A 20,723-nucleotide genomic window follows, 5' to 3' on the forward strand; every position below is an offset into this window, starting at 1 on the left:
ATTGGGTCCATTTGTCTATTATGCCTGGAAGACCGGCAAGGCTGGAGGGGATTGTCCCGCTTAACTCACTATATCTGTCACTGCCGTACTTTAGGGCTCTAGCATGGATACACATAGAAAAGAAATTTCTAAGAAAATACAACAGCAGCTGAAAAAAAAAAAAAAGCGTAAAAATACAACAGTACCAGAAAAATCCCCGACCCCTTCTAATTTAGGGGTTGAATTTGAGAACACATAGTAAGAAGTGTCTGAAGGTTAGAGGAACTGCGTTTAATGGAACATGATAATGCAACTGGAAATAGAAATTCTATTTGATAGCTATTGAAGGGAATGAGCATCACATGAAGGTATGTGCAAAGGATACAATACCTACACCAGCAGAAATAGTTGGAATCCAGGCGGGGGAACTCAATAGGCTTTTGGACATCTTTCCATGTCCTGATTTCTGGGTGCGAGTAGAACTATCAGTGTAATTTTGTATCTTGCTGCAGTTTCTTGATACTTACCAGAAGAAGCCTCCAGGCTAGGCTGGCAGCCAGAACAGTAGAAGATAGAGAGTCCTCTAACCACTTCCTCAATATCAGTAATATCAAGGAATTTCCAACTGGAAACAGCATTCCTAGCCGTGATGGTACCCAGTCCAGAATTAGGGCCAGAGAGAGTATGGGAAACAATTTTTGACCTGGGATTTGGCATGAGAGGGAATTAAGTTAGATACGGACAGAAAGATGTGCATCAGAAGGCAGAAATATCCACTCAGCGCACAAGATGGGTGATGCAGGAAGAGTTTTTTAAGACAAGGGACAGAACAACAGGAGGGAAAGATAATGCAGCAGCAGAGCAAATGTGAGCTACTGCCTGCTTTGGGGTAAAGTCTGCAATGACATGGCTGAAAAAACTGGGGGTGGTGGGAGGGTGGTGGTGGTGGTGTGTGAGACAGTATATATGGAGAGCAGTCCTCAAATGATGGACAAGATCTGGTTCTTCTTTAGTTCAGTGACAGTTCTCATGATGGTTTGCACAGTATGACAGTTGTCAACAGTGAGTTAGAAAAGAAAGATTACAATAATACGAATTTTGTATGAGAAGACTGATTTTAAAGATAAAATTCAAGCAGTGGGCAAAAAGGAGAAAAGGAGTCTTGAGCCTGTTTTTCTTCTGTGTGTACACAGTGAGGTGAACAAGATGAATAAAAAGTTGATGATAATAGTCTTAATATACTTTTTATATTACAGACGTGGCTATTGTTTCTCACAATGGACTACAGCCACTAAAAAATCATTCATAGCATTGTAAGAGACGAAACACTAAACATCAGAGAGGAGACAGCATTCCCAAGTTGAACAGGTGTAATTGAACATGTGTTGTGCTATGGATTCAGGTCAAAACTGTGCCTGGATTCATAATTGTAATAGTTTAGCAGCAGTACTATATTTTGGCTTTTTATTCAAATGCAAAATAATTAAGACAACTACTGATGGCTTGAAGCACCTAACATAATAATTTATATAATAAGTACAAGTAAATTAATCCTCAGCAGCATTAAGATCACTTGTCTCTTGATGGTCTTAAGACCCATTAAGCCATCCAGCTCCTATGCTGCTCAGACACTTCATCATCTGTCAGCATTCTCTAACCTTCTTCCACGAAGATGACTTTTGGAAAAGTCACCAAGAAGGAACCAAATTTAGTTTGTATCAAGATGAAAGTAGAGAAGAACTATCCCTTGACGCAGAGTACTCTCTTCCTTTTCTCATTTTTAAAGAACATACTCACATTGAGCAGGTCTGTGATTAGAGATGCTTAAGATAGGTTTGCTTAGTTGGTTGGGATAACTTGAAAGGAAAGGTTGATCCCTTAGACCGGTAAGAAATTAATCTGTCATAAGCAACACTTATATTTATTTCACTTGGAAGCTGGCCAGTCAAGTATCATGTCCTTTGGAGGTGACACCGTACTGCCATGACAAACTACACTCTTTCTGTGGATATAGGATTGACGCCTTACATGTTGTCAGCGCTTTCAGCAGCACTGCATTCAGACAGGATTTACTTAATGAAAGACCTTGATTAAAATTTTAAAATCCCTTAACTTCAGTATTTCAGTAATTTATCACTTTCAAGCAGCTTGTCTTTTTTACCTCCCCTGCATTGTACAATAAGTAATATAATTATTTTGACAGGATACACCCAATCAGAAATACTGCCATATGCCACCTTTGCAAGAGCAAGCAGAATGGAAAACTGGACGAGGAATGAGAGCTCTCCAAACACATTGCAGTCATGACATGAAATTCACTGTGTAGTAAATAAATCTGGTTATTTTCTTCCTGGGTATCCCCCCCTAGTTGCACAGAAGTAGTGGGACAGAAGACCTTGAAGCATTCTCAAGCAGTGACTGTAGGAGCTCAGTCAAGATTTTTCCTGTTCTGGAACAAAAGTAGAAGCATCATTTAGTGCACAGATCTTTCCCTTCCTGAGAGCACAGCATTTTAGGAGCTGGATTACCATCCTCACTTTCCCAGGAAACATCAGGTTCTCAACCATGGTTTTGCCTGGGTTCACCTCCTAGGGGTGCGATATGTTTGGGAAAAGTCAAAACAGGAAAGAAGTCTGTGAGCCAAGCACAAGGTGTTTTTCGTTGGTTTTTGTGGTTGGTTTGTTTTTTTAAAACTGTGATGCACCAATTTCTGTTGAACAGTTGGTGCAACTAACCTTGCAGGGATAACCTTCTTTGCCCACTGCTGCTTTGTTGAAATCCCCCTCTCAAGGGCTGAGTTTTCAGATCTAATTTTGGATTAAAAATTGCAATTTGACTTCCTTCTCTCCAGTCCCAATATACTTCACTCTGAACAGTAATAATCACAATCTATAAGAAGTTATAAATGGCCACAATGCCTAAAGAAGGTAAAATGTGGCAAAACCAGTGGAGGAACTGATAGTCAGAAAGTCTCTGTGCTTTACAGAAGCTCTGTGATTACCTTTTTTATTCATGTCTTCTACAGCATGGCACCTTGGACGTAGTATGTCATAAAACAATTATAAAGTTTGATAAGCAATCCTTTCATCTGGGTATACCCTGCTCATACTGATCCTAATGTTAAAATTAGCCTACAGCTCTGGAGTGCTAAGAGTTGAAAAGCTGTTGCTGAAGTCATCAATGTATTGAACTCAGTAGGCAATCTGTCATTTAATTAATTTGTGCCAAGATTTCAATCCGTGCTTATACTTGGAATCTTGAGAGACCCTTAAATAAATATTATCGATTAGTCATCATTATTTTTTACTGTTGATAGGCAGAAGGTTGTGCAACCTTGCAGTTTGCTTTCTACACGGTCCACTGGAAAATACATTCTATCATAGTGCTCATATTGCCAACTAGGTATATCTTTATTGCAGGCTCAGATTAAAGCCTCAATTTAAAACAAAACAAAACAAAACGAACCAAAGCTGAAGCCAACTCCCTCCAACCTCAGGTCAAATCCTCACCCAACAGACCCAGACCAGATAAGCTCTCATTTTGATACTGGTTTACATTCAGTTGGATACGTTAACCAGGCTTTGGTTATCTGAACGGGTTGTCCCAGCTTCAGAATCATAATGATCCTGGTCAGAGGGATTAAACTGCTTGACCTTGTGAATTACATACCTAAATCTTCGTATGACTAAGAGTGACAAAATCCATACTTCAGGGTATGAACCTGGATTGTATATCCCCAAGGCAGGGCTGTTGAGGGTGTTTAGGGCATGAGGAGACCACAGCTGCTCACAGTCCACCTGCCACGTAGTATAGCTGATCAGGTGATAAATCCTTGAATGAGAGGCGGTATCAATCTTTGTAGCCCCAATTATGTGTTGCATCTCACAGCTGGGGCTTCAGATTGTCTGATAAAAAACTCCATGCCAGTACAGGACTGCAGAGCTCTGACTGGGGACATGCATTCAGAAGTACTCAAACCAGAGTGCAAGCACCAAATTTAGGTCAAGGATAATTGTAGTGATACACCACACAAAACTCCACAACCCATTCTTCTTTGGCTTCAAGTCTGTTGGGACTGCAATGCTTGAAGTTTAGCACACGCTTTGGCTGTTCTAATGGGCCTGAACAACTGAGCCTGCTGTGTAAGATTTTTCATACATCACATTGAATCTCTGGCGCACAGTAACAGAACAGATCTTCCCAGAGCCTTGCCTGTCTGCCAATGTATGTAATCAGTTTGCCATTCAGGGGATAGTGAGTATTACTGGTGCAAAATGCAAGTTACCTTCTTCCTCTCTTCATTAAACATGCCCAACCAAATATATCCATGATATATACTGATTTAAGCCAGGAAGGAATTAAAGCTCCTGTGCTTGCCAAATGATTGAGTGCTTGCAGACACAGATTCCTAAGAAAGTATAATAGAGAAAATACATTAGCAGAGTATTTGTGCCTTCATAGGAAATGAATATGGATGTAATTAAGAAAAGCTGATTTACGTGGAACTGTAAAATCAGGGACATAAAATGAAAAATTCTCTGTAAATGTCAAGTCAGTGTTTAGTGGTCGCCAAAACAAGGCAAGCAGAGTATTGCAATGGTATTAAGGAAGGAACTGAAAACTAAATACCAATATATAAATCCCTAGTACATGAATATTTCAAACATTGTATGGAGTTCTAGGCACCTGATCTCTAAAGATTATAGTAGAACTGCTGTTCTACTATAGTCTGCTACTAATGTTTTGAGAATAGCAAGGTGTGGTGTGGCTTCTGCCCGAGGAAATTAAAAAGACAAGACTGAGTATGATGAGGGGAGAAGCAGGGTCTGTAAAATAATAGGAAAATGAAAATGAGAAATAGGGAACGTGGAATACTAGAATCACAGAATGGTTTGGGTTGGAAGAGACTTTAGATTTTCTGGTCCCAGTCCCCGTGCCCTGGGCAGGGACACCTCCCACTAGCCCAGGTTGCCCAAAGCCCCGTCCAACCTGGCCTTGAACCCTTCCAGGGAGGGGGCAGCCACAGCTGCTCTGGGCAACCTGTGCCAGGGCCTCACCACCCTCACAGTAAAGAATTTCTTCCTTACCTCTAACCTGAACCTGCCCTTTCAGTTTAAACCCATTACCCCTCATCCTATCCCTACACCCCTGAGTCCCTCCCCACCTTTCCTGTACCCTCTTTAAGTACTGGAAGGCCACTGTAAGGTCTCTCTGGAGCCTTCTCTTCTATAGACTGAACCCCCCCAACTCTCTCAGCCTGTCTTCACAGGGAGGTGCTCCAGGCCCCTGAGCATCTTCGTGGCCTCCTCTGGACCAACTCGAGCAGGTCCATGTCCTCCTTACACTGGGGGCCCAAGAGCTGGACACAGCACTGCAGGGGGGGGGGGGGGTCTCATAAGAGCAAAGCAGAAGAGAATCCCCTCCCTTGCCCTGCTGGCCACGCTTCTCTTGATGCAGCCCAGGACACGGTTGGCTTTCTGGGCTGGGAGCGCACATCACTGGCTCATAGTCAGTTTTCTATTCACTAATACCCCCAAGTCCTTCTCCACAGGGCTGCTCTCAATCCACTGATTGAGAACATCTGATGAACTTGTTAGGCAGGAAGCTTATAACAAAGTACTTCACAAAATACATGTATTAGTTGCCATAGGATGCTGTAGAAGCCAAAACTTTAAGATTTAAAAAACCAATCAAATCCTTAGAAAACACTAGGAACCATTAAAAGGTCCACTTCTTGACTTCTGGCTCTGAAAGACCTTGTATTGCTGACTGTTGGTGTATTTGGGCAAAGACCACACTAGCCATGTTTCTTACTTGCTTTCGGTCTGCATCCATTGTTGAGCGTGGTAAGAGATCATATGGCCATTCCTCCATAACTTCCTTCTTACACTATAAGCCATTCTTCGCCTACAATACATACTCTTCTAAACTTTTTGGGTTATGCAAAGAATCTACATAGGTGGTCTTCAAATACCGAGGCTCAATTAAAAGAAGCTGAGAACAAATTCAAGTAACTTAAAGAGTTTGTGTTAAAAAAACCCACAACCAGTTCAAGTAGCACTAAGTGATGGCTATTTCATCCCATTATTTGCTGAAAAGATATTAGCTTTACTAAAGCAGAACCTCTCTTAGTGCTCTGAACACTGCTTACAGTATTACAATATTTATTTTTCATGAACTCTCACAGCAGTGCACATAAGAGAAAAGGTCAACAACAGAATGCAGCCTTAGAGTTTGTTTTTGCAATGTTTCCTATGTAGGGAATGCTGTTTGAGTACTGATGAGGTTCTACAGTGTCAGATCCAACGGCTCAAAGACAAGGACTACTTTAGAACCAGATGTTTTTAGTCACCTCAGTGGAAAAACCCACTGGAAAGAAAGTAGTGCAGGCTAAGATGTGGGAAAGGATGAAGGGAGAGGTTATTTAGGTCAGTTCTGAACAAAGATTGTTTTCTTTCTAACCTAACAGCATACTATTTTATGATTCTCCCCCCTACAAGTGCACAGAGAGTCAAATCCACAGACAACAGCCACCTCTTCTGAAGTTCAGGTTTTCAAAACTTACTGTAAGACAACTTTTCAAAGTGTGTTTGACTTCCACCAAGTTATCCGCTGCCCCGTCCCCTGCTTTTTAAGAAAATACAGAGTCTTCTTGCTAGGAAACAAACCCAGGTGGTTTAGGTGATGTACATTATGAAATATACACGTATGCGTATATATTTTTCACTAACTCGGGGAAAACCTGTATGCTTATATCATGTATTTGTGCTTTTCAGTAGTGCTTTCCAGAAGTAGCTTGGTGCAGGTTATTGAAATCTGTTTTACTCTTGTGACCTTTTCTTGTTTTAAAAAGTCTTGTACAGCATCCACTTGTGTCCTGAGGCCATGAAGCACTTGTTTTCCTTTCTTTATAGCACTTATTTCCCGATCACTTAAATGCCACTCATTACCTTTCAGCATAATAAGAAACATTACCTGTTTATGTAAAATCTGAATATAGCCCAGTCACATTTCAAATTTCCACATACTGGAACGTACAAAATATGTTATGTATTATGATCTTAATCTATATAAAAGCACCTTCCTCCAAACACAATCACATAAATAGATAAATGAAGGAAATTTACCAGGTAATTTTCATAATTAAAAAGTAGTCATGCAGATTCTAAAAGCTAAACCCTAATTCACAGCAATTATCTCATGAGTAATAAATATAATGGACTTCGGTTATATATTGTTACATAAAAGTATGAGAAAAATACAATCTTGCTAAGGCTCAATTTGTATTCGAGCAATGTAAATTTGAATAAAAATCATTGGTCATTAAAAACTTTGTACCTATTTTCAACTTAAAATGTTGATTTTAGCCATGAAACCTATTCACTGAAGATTTCAGTGGCCCTTCAGACCCAGAAATTTATTTCTGTATATATTACTAGATCTGATTAGGCTGCACCAAATGAAACTATATATAATTTGATGGAAAAGTAGAGGCCAATGTCACAAAATGTACAGTTAAATCACTGTAATCCAGATACAGGTGGATTCAACACCTACAGCTACAGTTTTTAATTATTTTAAAGCAAATTAAATATGAAATGTGTGCTCCGAATACTCAGAAAAGGAAGACATCAGAATCTGTACAACTTCACTAAATAGAAATTACTAAAGAGCAAAGGAATATCTCTAAAGAAGTCCACGAGAAAGTAAGCTTTTGTTTTAAAGTTCTATTTAATCTGTTGCCAAGTGTGGTAACTGAAATACAAATTTATCTATAGACTTTCTAAATTTTTTTCCTAATATTAATAACTGTATCTAGTGTACTAACGGAATGCAGACAAACAAAAGCCAAATAGGCATAATTAAGACATTGGTTGCTTCTCCTCTTACCATTAATTTTCTGATACAGGTACCCAGAGAACTACACCACCACCCCCCAAAATAAGGACATATTTTTCATATATACATAAATATATATAAACACACATACTTACATATATAAAGCCATTATCAGAATAATTTAATCCTCCTTCTTACTCCTCCCCCCTTCACCCCAGGTGCATATTTGATTGCAAGGGCTTAATTTCCGAGTTCTGGTTATATCTAACAGCGAAAACAAAAATACTATTAATCTGTACTTCGTTCATCAGGATCTGGAACAAATGCAGTTTTTACATTGCAAAAAAATTAAATTTAACATTTAAAATTTTAATTTTACATTTAACTGTTACTTAACATAAGAAAAAATTTCAAATGTCCTTAGTGAGGTGAATTGGGTCTTCCGTCACCCTAAAGTTGGGTGAGATGTCATACTCGTTTTATAGATTTTAGAATGTTTAGTTTCTAAAGAAACAAGGAAAAAGGAATCATCTGCTTCTGGACAAACACAAAATACAAAGTTATTCCACACATACGATTCTCTTTCTTATCCAAAGAATATTCCTTCTTTCCAGTTTAGGAACAATTTTAGACAGAACAAATAACTGTACTCGTTTGTATTTCCTCTTAAACTACACAAGCTGTTATCAGTTCTGGAGAAACTCTTCTACATCTCTGCTTTAAGATACATGTACATATGTGCTGACGAAAGAATGGGAACTAATTGGCATATATTTAAATACTATCTGCAGACCACAGAACAAAGATAAGATAAATACTGTAATTTTTTTTAATGTCCTTGCTTGTCTATTTCAAAGTCATCTTTAGCTTCTGCTGAATAACAATTCATTTCTAAATGCAAAAGATCATTTAGCTTTGTATTCTTTATTAAGATTTCATTATTTTTACAAAAATAGAATAGAGAATTAGTCTTTATTAGTTTTTCGTTTAACATACAGTTCATTTACTTTGAAGGAGCATTTTGGGATACAGTATATTTAGTTTATCACTGGTGGTTCATTTAATTGTTAATTTATAGCAGGTCTTCTGGTCACCACACAAATTATCAAGCTTCTACTATTATATATTAAAAACCACAGAGATGTCAAAAAAATGTTTTTCTAAAAAAGTTAACAGGATAAACTATCATGTTGTAGCAAACAAGGTCAAGAGTCCCTTTAAGAAGGAGACTATTTCGTTGCCTCCCAGTTTAGATTCTCCATAGACACGGTCCACAAATGAAATAGGAACCTGTTGAAACAAGCAAAACTATTTTTAAGGTTCAAAACCTAAATAATTAGAAATTCTGCAAACAAAAGAATGGCCTTTGAACTACAACATGTTTGGACAGGGGATTGGCTTCCCTTGTGTCAGTTGTTCCTACCAGTGGCTTTAATGATGCCCCATAGCTGGGGAGCACAAAATTATTTGGTTTATCACCTTTAAAGATGATCCAAAGACATTACTCAGTGGCTGGATGATACACCAGTCAGAACAAACCTAATAGCTTAAGTACTAAAAGCCTGGGGGCTAAAATGAACCTTCACCACTTTCCTCGTTAGCTAAACTCAATACCTTGGAGTCAATGCCTCAGGAATGCAAAAATCTCCCGCCACCATGAAACAGCATTCTGCTCAGCCTCACCACTGCCTGGAAGATCACATCTCAACGTGGCAGTTAGTGCATATTTTACAAGCAATACCTATCTTTATCTGTTTTTGACCACTTCATATATTATTTACAGGATTAAAAGGCATTTAAAACACTAATTTTGGTTTCCTCACTAAAGTGATCATACTGTTCAGATTAATTCACTACTCAAAATGTTAGGAACATACTGCTTTTCAGTAATTTGACCACGTACAAATGACATATGACAGGACATTCTGCCAACACTGTTTTGGAATATTCAAGAACTTCCATATATGTTTGTATGCAAAACAAATACTTCAGGGGCTAAAATAAAGAATTGCATTTGTAAAAGTAATTTAAAAATTGGCTTAATATTCTGCTGGCAGTTTCAACCAGAAATCATCTGGCATGTGGAACACAAAAATCACCACACCCTTGCATCTGTGCCAGGATGGAGGATTTCTCAAAATTCTAGCAGATCAGTCCATGGTAGAAAAGAACCCAGGGCAAGAAGAAGGTAAGAAGATACCTAAAAAGGCATGCAGACAGACTCAACAACGACTCTGGCTTTCTTAGCAGGGATCATCATGCTTTGATGTTCCCAGTAAGTATCCTGGCAAGTACAGACAGCTGATCTACAGGGCACAGATAGAAATCACTGAAGATGGAGTCAGTGCAGGATGTCAGAAGTGACATTTCCTGACCAGTGATAAAAGAATGGTTAGTATCTCATCTAATAGTCTTTCCCTTCAGTATAGGAATTAACCACCTGTACTGTTTCTGGACTTTGCCTTCCTTGCATAAAAAGTTCTATCATTAGTCTTAAAGGAAGTATTTCCAAAAGGGTGTATTCTGTGCATTGGTGTACATCTCACACATGGTAAAGTATGGCAAAATGAAAAAGAGCTGTGTACAAGACTGTACAGGTATAACTTGTGTCAGTTCATCTCATTATCCATTTGTTCCTTTTAGACTGGCAGGTCTCAATTTGCATTTTCAGCTTTGCTTAAGAAATATTTTTCCCTCACTGTACTTACATTCTACAACTCCATAAAAACTATTCTGCCTGCAGAGTTGCAGCACCCACAAACCAGGAAAGAGACATGCAAATGTCACCTCTTTGGGAATCTCTGTATTGCTATTTGGATAATTATAAAATATATAAAGATCCTAAGTATTGATCAGGAATTACTGTGTCAGTGTGCTTGAAATGTAATGGAAAATTGTCCCATCCCAGAAATTTACAATATAGAGATGATATACAGAACAGTAAAAATACAATAGTCTTATTTATAGGTATGTGTCAGTGATCTGAACGCTGTCAAGTTTGTTACAGATATCACAACGGACATCTTAAGGACAAGGCTGAAGCAGAATAATGAAGCAGCTTTTCAGATGTTAGAGACAACTCTTCCCACATGTGAAAAACCAAAGGAGGAGGGAAGAAGATGCTTACTTGAGAATGTAACAGGTGAATTGTGGAGGATGGCCTAACTGTCCCATGTCTCAACACTGACTGGGAGACGATAGGTCTAGGGAAGACTGTCCATCAGGCTTTGACCTGTGAGACAAATATCTTATATTTGATACTATGCAACCAGTAGAGGCATGTAAATATATGAGTAGCAGGATCAAGTAATAGGCAGAAAAAAGGTATTTGCAGCACTAGCCTGAAGAAGTATAAAAGCAACCCAAGATTGTGTTTTTTTTAAAGCCAGAGAGATATATTTTACTGTTTTAAAAATGTATAGTAAATAAAACCTCATCTCATGCTAGGTTTCAGTATCTGGATGTATAGACAGGTGAGGATTTAATTCAGCAATATTAGAAAGCAGTATCTGAATGCAACTGGATGTGAAGACCAAAGAAATTAGGATCAAACCCCAGCTACAGACAGCATGGTGATGTTGCTCCATAAGCAAGAAAAGTAGAAGAGCTTGCTTTGCTGTGTGGAAATTACCTGATGTTGATAGAGAAATGCAATACATTAAGTTTAGAGAGAGAAATACCAGCCACAGAATTCTCTGACAATTCAGTCATGAAAATGATGATGAAGAACTCGTTCTGAGATTTGGATGCAGAGGAAATTCCAGTGAATCATCTTTAAAAAACACCAGCAAGAGCAATTCAGTGAAATACAAAAGACAGCAATCAGACTGCTGGAAATATAGGATCTAACAATTGTTTGGAGTTCTTTTTTGATGATTGTAGACAGCACATTCAAAGAGTTCAGAAGTGGAAAGTTGTGATAGCTGGAAACTTGGAAAATACCTAGGCAATAAGTGACAGAACAGAATAAATCTGAACTACAATCAGGTTGCTGGAGAAAACAAAATGATTTGAAAAGACCTAACTGGAGATGTGTGTACAATACGAAGGCTGAAAGAAAAGGCTCAGAGCAGCTCCATGGTATATTTTGACTTCTTTCCTTCATTTGAAGAACCTTGTAAAATTGTATGCAGCTAAAGAAATGGTAACAAGAAGAGGGAAGGATGTGAGAAGCCTATCAGCCAGGAGAGTAACTGAAACTTCAGATCTGGTATTCACCAGGAAAAGTTGGAAAAATAGGAGTTCTACATATGTAATTTCCTTGTATCAATTGGAAAAATATTGCTGCTTCTTGGAAGTGCAAAAAATTTCCTATGCTCCCAGTAATCTGTAGCTACATTTAAATGAAAGCACAATATACTTATCAAAACTTTTACTGTACCTCTCCAATAGTATATCCTAACTGTCTAGCCCGAACAATCATCTCCATCTGGAAGACGTATCCTTTAGAAACACATTTTTCCATTAGTTTCTGTAAGACTTCTTTTCTGTATAACCTGTAAATGATTACAAAGAAAATGAAACCTGAAGCACAATTTCTGAACCTCAGAAATCAAGACAGTGTGTAGGACTCTTAACTGTAGTCATTCACTCATATCATTACTATTTTTAAAAAAATCTTTAACAAAGTGACAGGAGAAACAATCCTTGCAATCTAGTCTACTATTTCTTACGCCCCTTCCAAACAGCTTTCATAGTCTTCAGTAAAGAAGGTCTGTTCTTACTCCAGTTCCTTGTTCAGTGGTGACTTAATTTCAAATAAACTTTATGAATTGCAAACCAGACCCATACCTGAAACTCCCTGTTAAGTCTGATGCGCCTGGTCTCAGCAAAACCTGAGTTAGAAAATTGGCACCACGACTGTGAAAGAAAACAGGAATGTCAAAATTGCTCAGTACACAATTCTGAAAGATCAAGCAAAATTTCTAGAAAATAAGTAAATATCATCCTACTAGCAAAAAAGATAAACCTTTTATTGCTTAATATGAAACAGTTATATTTCTAATGTTTTCACTGCTAGATTTGACTAATAAACCACAGAATCATAGAATCTTGAAATCAAAACCCAACGTTTTTTCAGATTTACATCATCAGTAGATTACTGAACTTCTCTGTGACGGAAAAAACAATGATTTTTAGAAATTGGGTTTACAATCTGATTCTTTACAGTAGAACCATCGGTACAGCTACACACAATACAACACAAAAGAAATTTGACAACAGTCAAACCAACATTTTTCTTCTAATATTCACTGTAAGTAGAGGATAAAAACGCTTCCTGGACAAATGGGAGATCTGGATTTAGAAAAATCAAGGTTCAGTTCTGGTTTACACTGCTTTTACAGTATGATGAGAATAAGCTCCACTGATGAAAAATATTGTGAAACCGAAAAGCCAGTTATTAGCATCTTGCTGAGGGCTGTATTACACACCGGTAAGATGTGCAAATCCTTCACTTGTCCAGTATGATGGAAAAGGATTCCTCTGTAATGTCTACTTAGCTCTCTTCTTTTTGGGGGTATGTATTTCATATAGATTCACAAAAAAGATGAGCACTTATTCCAGTCATTCAGAACCAGGAGAAATCCAGATACAGCCCTTGTGATAACACCTCCAGATCAGACTGGTAACACAACTTTACTCCTAATTTTGTACAGTAACATATAAATCAGCATTAACTTATGCCTAAATCAGGTGTAAGAAAGACTATGCAGAAATTTGTCGATTACCTCCTTAAAAATCTCTAAATCCCTGTAAACCTGAGATGCCAGCCTCCATATGTTTATATGACCTTGACAAAATTTTCCTCTTTGCTTTTGGGTGAAGCCTCTCCCTAGTGTTCACTGTAACTGTTTTCCAGTAAGGTGTAAGTAATGATTTATTGACATTGATCGTGCCAGATAATTTTTAACTTATGACAAATCAGAGTGTCAACAGAGGGGTTTAGCAAGTGATTTACTGTTTAGGGAAAGGATCATTACAGCCATTAAAGCTAACTAACATCTTTTAAACTTGACAAAAGTGTCAGTCTCAGCTCATTCTTTGGATAATGAAGCTGAAAGACTGTCCCAACCTGATGTCATGCAGATTTGTCCACTGTTCCAAGTCATTTCTCAAGCTTAGTCATACATTACATTCTTTCTTGGTGGGTTTTAATCAAAGAATATGCAAATCATGCATACTTCTATTATTAATTATAACTTTGCAGTACTCAGTACTATTGACTAAAGACTCAGTTCAGCTCATAGAGATTGCGTTGAGCACTTGGAATTATTATTTCTAAATAAGAAATTTATGTGTAAATATCTAGAAAAATACTAACCTGATTAATTTTCTTTTCAAATCCCAGCCATATACTCCTCCATTTCCTTTATATCTTGTTCCAGATACAATATCAAAATTGCCTTCTTTCTGCTTTCTGTAAGCAATTGGGTTTATCAGAAAAACAGGAGGAATATTACGATGAAGGTAGTACAAACTTCAAATTAAGAACAATCACTTTTAGTACAAAAATCTGTATTTTACAAAGCTTTGAAAAAATAAGCAGAGAGGAAAGCAACAGTTACAGTGGTAATAAGCATTACGCATTTAAAAATCTGTTAATTGTTCTCTTATAAAGAGCTACATCAGGGAATCTTATGATTATCTTTTACCAACTATGTCACAATCTCGTACACTACTTCATAAATAATTTATAAAGACCGACTTATGCATTTTTAAAGCCTCTCTCTAGCATAAAAGACAGAATAATTTTAAATATTTAAATTACACACACCCATAGCAAGGAAAAAAAAAAAATCTGGAACTATACTTAGTGCATACCATGCCTGACCGCTGCAGAACATTATCTAAAATCTTCGGCCTCCAGAACTACTAAGCAAGAGAGTTGAGAATTACACCAACTGCTACCCTTTGCCTCCAACATAATGCCTGTTGACCATTTCTCACAAACTGAAACGTTTCGGGGAGGTAGGAGGTAGGCAAAAGGGAGAGAAGTATTTCACCAATAGTTAAGGACACGGTCTGCTATTCAATTCCCTACATGCACACATGATGAAATGATTAGAAGATGACATTTATATATACCCTCTTCAAAGCTGAACAGCCACTACAAAGAAGGGAAGTACTTTGCCACATGTGCTCTCTGTTACTTTAAACTTGAGGATTTTTTGCTCCTGTTAGGAACTAGTTATTTTTCTGGATGATTCTGGGACAAATCTAATGAGGTCAAATCCTTTTGTTTGAATTCTTGCTTCGCCAATTTTCTTACTACAGCTAGATAGCGATACAAGAACATAAAGCTTTCAAGTGTTACTACACAACAATAAATGTTCAGAAATCATTCTCTCATGCTACAAATGGCACTTACCTGATAAACTCTGGAATAAATTTGGGCTGAAATGCAAGGAAAACAGATCAGAAAAGAGAAAGGAGTGAGGGGGAAAAAAAAACAATGAAAATTTAACTATAACAGAATAAAACCACAGTGCATAAAATAAGAGACTTACATGGTGAGAGAGGTCAGCATCCATAATCACAATAAAATTCCCAGTGGCATGCTTCATTCCATGAATATAAGCAGTGCCTGATGAAGACAATACAGAAATAATTTCCATCACTATTTTAACACGTGCAGTCTTCTAGCTACAGTCTTCATTTATTTTTTAAAATCTCTACTAGAAAAGAATCTACTAAAAACTAGTATTTATTTTAAAGTGATGTATCAGTGGTCAAACATTATTTTTCCTTTTCTCTACAATTTCAGCACTAGATTTTATACATATAAACCCTGATAAACCTTACTGCACTAGAAATGCACAGAGAAACATGACTTGGTAAGTGGGTCACTATTTGAAATATCATTTTCAGAAATGCCATACGCAGTTATGAGCCACAGAAAACTGAAAATAGAACACAAACAATAATCACTGATAGTTAAAACAACCTGATTTCTAGACTCAACGTTTCCTATTGGTGGTACATGGTTTGTTCTCCCCACACTGTGAACTACATTCCAATACCTAATCTTAAACCAGCCTCTTTTTTTTTCCTCCTTTAGATTTTGTTGCATTTTATTCATTCTGTATGAACATCCAGGTAAGAGCTGGAACAAGTTTTGCTATTACAATTTTCCTCAGCAGTGCAAATTCCTGATCCAAGTCATATTGTTCAAAGATAGCACTGCTTCCAAGGGCAGTACAGCAGCACAACAGAGATTAAAAACTGACATATACTCTTCACTGATCCAAATTACTCTTGACTCTTTCTGTTAACTTCACAAGGAATAGATAAAACTGAAAACAAAAGTCTCTCAACTGATATCCTTAGCAGGCACTCTCACAGGAAACTAAACTCCTGGTTAATGAACAACCCGCCTTTCCTTTTTTTCCATGTTTGCAAAGTTACACAGTGAGAGTGTCCCAGATCGGTGTATTGTACATGATCAGTAGACATGGCACATGAAAAATTTAAATTCAGTCAGTTTTAATCCATAATACTGGTCAAATTAGGACAAAGGATGAAAAGGCATCAAGCATAAAAACAAAAGATATGTAAACTTCTTGGAGTTTCTTAGGTAACAGAGATGTAGAAAAAAGTATAGAAAGGTGAATTTAAATAGACAATTCAATATCAAAATTAGAATTTTATTTTTTGTTCAGTGGACTGGAGAAATTAGCTGCAGTACTCAGGACACAAGCCACCCCAAATGTTTTACCAGCACATGGAAGTGGGGGGTTGCCAAGACATTTAGCAAGAAAGGCAGATACCAATTAACAATAAACCAAACAAGGTATTGCACTTTATCATTTTCTCCATTCCTATTATAAAGGAGGAGGGATAAGGATACAATATGAGTCTTAACAGATGAAAATATCTCATTTTAGGACAGTTTCCATACTACAAGTTTTAAGGTCATTTATAATGTCCTAGGATATCGCGCTTTTTTTTTAAGGCAATATGTAAATCAAGTTTTAAATTATGATGTGAAATAGGGCATCAAAGCTATAAAATTGCAGTCCTGCATCATTTCCTGCAGATTTCAGTGATCAATGTCAGTGGTACAAGATTGGCTCCCAAATTACTGAGATTTCTGCAACACTAGTAACTTTTGCAGTGTCCTTCAAAACCTTCAATTCACATGTTAGTTAACAGGTGAGAGAATACTTTAGGAGTTCGAGTGCTGAACATGTCAGACATGTATTTTTATTTAACTATAGTCATAATTCACACTGAAATGGGTTGTGAAGAGCTCTGTCCAAATACATGTCAGACAAACATCCCAGCCTTCTCTAGAGATTGCACAAACTGTTGTCCAGTTTTTGAGGCCTCCTGCACACAGGTAGATTGCACAGAAGGCACCACTGCCCCCTCTGCATCAGTGGGTTCCGCACAAATACAGCAGCTACCCTGAGAAAAAAATGCAACTTCTTACAAACCGAGACCCCTCATTCTGTAATATGTGAACGCAGTATGGGAGGAAGAGAAGCAGCATGTTAGCAAGAAAAGAGTTATACAGAATTTCAGCAAGCACAGTTTTCAGGTTTGAGGTTCTGAGGAACCTGTTACAAATACTCTCTGATTTTTACCAGCTGCTCTGAAGAAAATTAACTCTATCCCAGCCAAAACCAGCACAGGTTTTTAAGCTTGTTCGCTTACAAAAAACTTGATGAAAACATCTATTTCCGCTTTTGGGCTTTACTGTGATTTTTTTCTGGAGCTTTACACACTAGAATCAAAGAACACAGCATATTTTTTTAGCACTAACCAAAGTTAATAAGGACTTACCAAGGCCCAACTTTCTTGCTCTGGGTCTTAGAAGCTGCAGAATATATTAAAATATACATCTATTACTTGAAGTACAGTTTTTAATTAGTTTTAGTAACACCTTAAAATTCACTGTTTTCAAGGTATAAACGTATTTTAAAATTTACTTGTCATTCTTATAAATCTAGATAATAAGAAAAATACGTTTATCTGTCAAAAAATGGAGAAACTAATCATTATATTAAACAGGTATTTGATCAGGTCATATTTAAAAACAAACATCTTTCAAGCTTTACTGAGTAGTTCTGCAGTAAAAAAAAAACAAAATTAAAAGCACCATCTTAGTAACTAAAGGATTTCTCCAAATTTCGCTATCTGACACAGATTTATAAATCTGAACAACAGTCTCCCCAGCACCATTACTTTTAAGGAATGGCAAACACTAACAGTGAATATTTCAGCAAGTTTCCCCAAAGTGATTTAGCATACTTTTAGTATTGACTATAACTGTCAAGATTCTAATGTGCATACAGATACAACCCATGAATAATGACCATGTAACAATAATGTTAATCTTTCAGAACATGAGTGACCAAGCTTTAGCGCCAAGTATCCTCAGCTCCTGCAGAGCCATATGAAGTGCAGGGGGAGAAGGGGGCACCACCACTAGCAAAAGAGAAATCCAACTTTTAGATCATCATGACAATAATTTAACTTTCAACTCTTCCTGAAGTGCCTTTGATACAAGTCAGCATTTGGGGAGGGCAGATATTTAAGCAGTCATCTAAACATACTTCAGAAAAATTTTAAATCTCCTTTTAAATCTTGGCTAATTTTGATCCAATATCTGGGAGGCTGTAAGTACTGTAATTCAAAGGACTTGATATGAAAGAGTTTGTAATCATTAGTGCTTCTGCCAACTTGTTATTTCGGTTTCTGGGTCTTTTTCCCAAAAGATTTTTTTTTCCTTTAATAAACAAATTTGAGCATATAAAAAAAAAATCACTTTGATTCCTCATCTACTTCCTTGAACATGTTGGCCTCTCATTAAGTCAACCACATACCATGTTTAGCAAGCATAATGTAGTATGGGAGAAGCCTCATGGAGTTATTTGGGTGAGGACTCCTAAGCACAAATCAGAACAATGATTTTGCTCAGGAAACAAAGAAAGGAATTTCAGGTAAAAAAACAACAAAACAAAACAAACAGCAAACAAAGAAAATTGACCCAATGAGAAATCACTGCTGATTTACAATTCTGCAGTTATACAAATGTGAGCTGATGGTGGTGCCTTCATGTAATTCTACTTGAGTCGGCTGGAGGGGTTGGTCCACAGATTAAATTTATAAATTGAACTCTTAAGCAGTGAGGAAAGGTTGGCTAACTATCTTAAACTTCTCTATTACTAATTACAGTAACACGTTAAGAAATACACAGAAACACATTAAGAAAGAGTCTGACAGCGCTTACAGCACAAAACTCTGACAAACTGAATGGTGGGGTTTTACACTGTTCTGTGACAAAGCTTTTATTTAAAAAAAATGGCTTTAATTACTCAAACAGTAAATAAGTGACGGTATCTTGTTGTATATAACTGATGGTTATACAGTAATATAGTAAAAAGAAAAGAAAAAAAGGCCTGTTATTGAGGAATGCAACTACAGATTAAAAATAAATCACAAAACCAGACTAGCTTTCATCTCTCCAATTTTCCTATTATTGCAGTCACTTAAATGAAATTAGTTTATCCAAACCTCATCTCTCCCTCAGGCTAACAAACTACACTAACAATCGCTGTTCATTACTCAGCAGCACACAGCAATGCAGAAAGCACTGAAAATATTTTGCAAATATTACTTCATGATTCTACATATTAGTTCATAATGCTGCTAAGCAGCTGCATGACTACTGTAATTTTACATTTGTCTAAAGTGGTGCACAAAACTTAAATAACTTCTTTAATGATGTAAAGAAAGTGCAAAATCCAGGGACTCTGTTCCAGTTCTCTAAGGACTTCAAGTACTTTCCAATACAATAAAAAAGAAAAAAAAAAAGGAACAGAACATACAACTCACTATTTTATCTGATCCATATATCTTTTGCAATTGTTCAGCAATTTCCTGTGTCCCATCTGGGCTTCCATCATCTATGATGATAATTTCAAAATTGTTTCCACTGAAATGAAAATTATTTTTAAATGAACAAATGGAAAACCCAATTTCACTACCTATGTTATTTTTAAAGGCCTGAATCTGAAGAATAGAATACAAAGTGATGTTCTGACAGTTAGAGATACACGCTGTAGTTATTCTCGTAGCTGTAAGACTGCGCTTGTAGGGATAAAATGTGACTCAATGTCACCGCTTCAGGGCCCACGGCAGCAATAGCAACCTCATCGTTACCCAGCGTTACCACAGCATTCAGTTCTAGCCTTGTGACTGAAAGGTGAAAATCTAAATCCACCTTTGCGCTTTCAGCTGGCAACGCCTTCTCTAGGAGTTGGTGCTGAACGGACTAGAGCACATGCGAGACCTCTGATGAGACTAATTTGGGTCCCCTAATTAACCTCGGGGAAGAGCTGCACTTTTCACTGCGGGTCAGGTCCACTCGGCTGCACACCCTCTATCACTGGTGAGAAGCGTTATATGCTTCACATCACGGGTAACGTTATCGCCGTACTAAGTTCTGGCGTCACTCTGTAGAGGTTACGTATTTCCGAGCTCTACAGATGGCTGGGAGCAACTTGGCCATCACAGCTCACACCGAGCGTCTACCCCCTCCGAGCCCGTTCCGTGCCAGCTGGCCGCTCCAGATGAGGAGGGACTTTCGGCCCGTGCTCGTCCACACCTTTTCTCTGCAGCTCCGAGAGCCGCCTCCCATCGCGAAGGGGCTGCCAGCTCCCTCCCTCCCGCAGAACGGCGGCCCGCGGCTGGCCCAGGCAGAGGGACGAAGCTCAGCCCCGGCCCGCCCTGGGATCCCAAGGCCCCGGCCCCCCGCGGCCAGTACCTCTCCCGGAAGGTGCGCGCCAGGAGCCAGACGACGAGGGGCAGGTTCTCCCGCTCGTTGTAGGTGGGCAGCAGCACCGAGAACTTGTCGGCGCCGCCGGACGCCATGTCAGCGCGCTGACGCACGCGGAAGG

General features: G+C 38.0%; 1 protein-coding gene across 1 annotated transcript; it reads right to left on the bottom strand.

Annotated features, from left to right (window-relative positions):
* Positions 1-7,742: 7,742 nt before the first annotated feature.
* Positions 7,743-20,709, bottom strand: DPM1 (dolichyl-phosphate mannosyltransferase subunit 1, catalytic). The gene is made up of 9 exons (XM_074920512.1): positions 20,591-20,709; positions 19,660-19,759; positions 17,605-17,638; positions 15,327-15,403; positions 15,188-15,213; positions 14,141-14,236; positions 12,610-12,678; positions 12,200-12,314; positions 7,743-9,108 (listed from the first exon to the last, which is right to left on the bottom strand). The coding sequence occupies exons 1-9, from the start codon at positions 20,695-20,697 to the stop codon at positions 9,004-9,006; spliced, it is 729 nt and encodes a 242-aa protein (XP_074776613.1). The 5' UTR covers positions 20,698-20,709; the 3' UTR covers positions 7,743-9,003.
* Between the last annotated feature and the right edge of the window lie 14 nt (positions 20,710-20,723).

This window comes from Athene noctua, chromosome 16 (assembly GCF_965140245.1).
Source record: "Athene noctua chromosome 16, bAthNoc1.hap1.1, whole genome shotgun sequence".
Classification (NCBI taxonomy): Eukaryota; Metazoa; Chordata; class Aves; order Strigiformes; family Strigidae; genus Athene; species Athene noctua.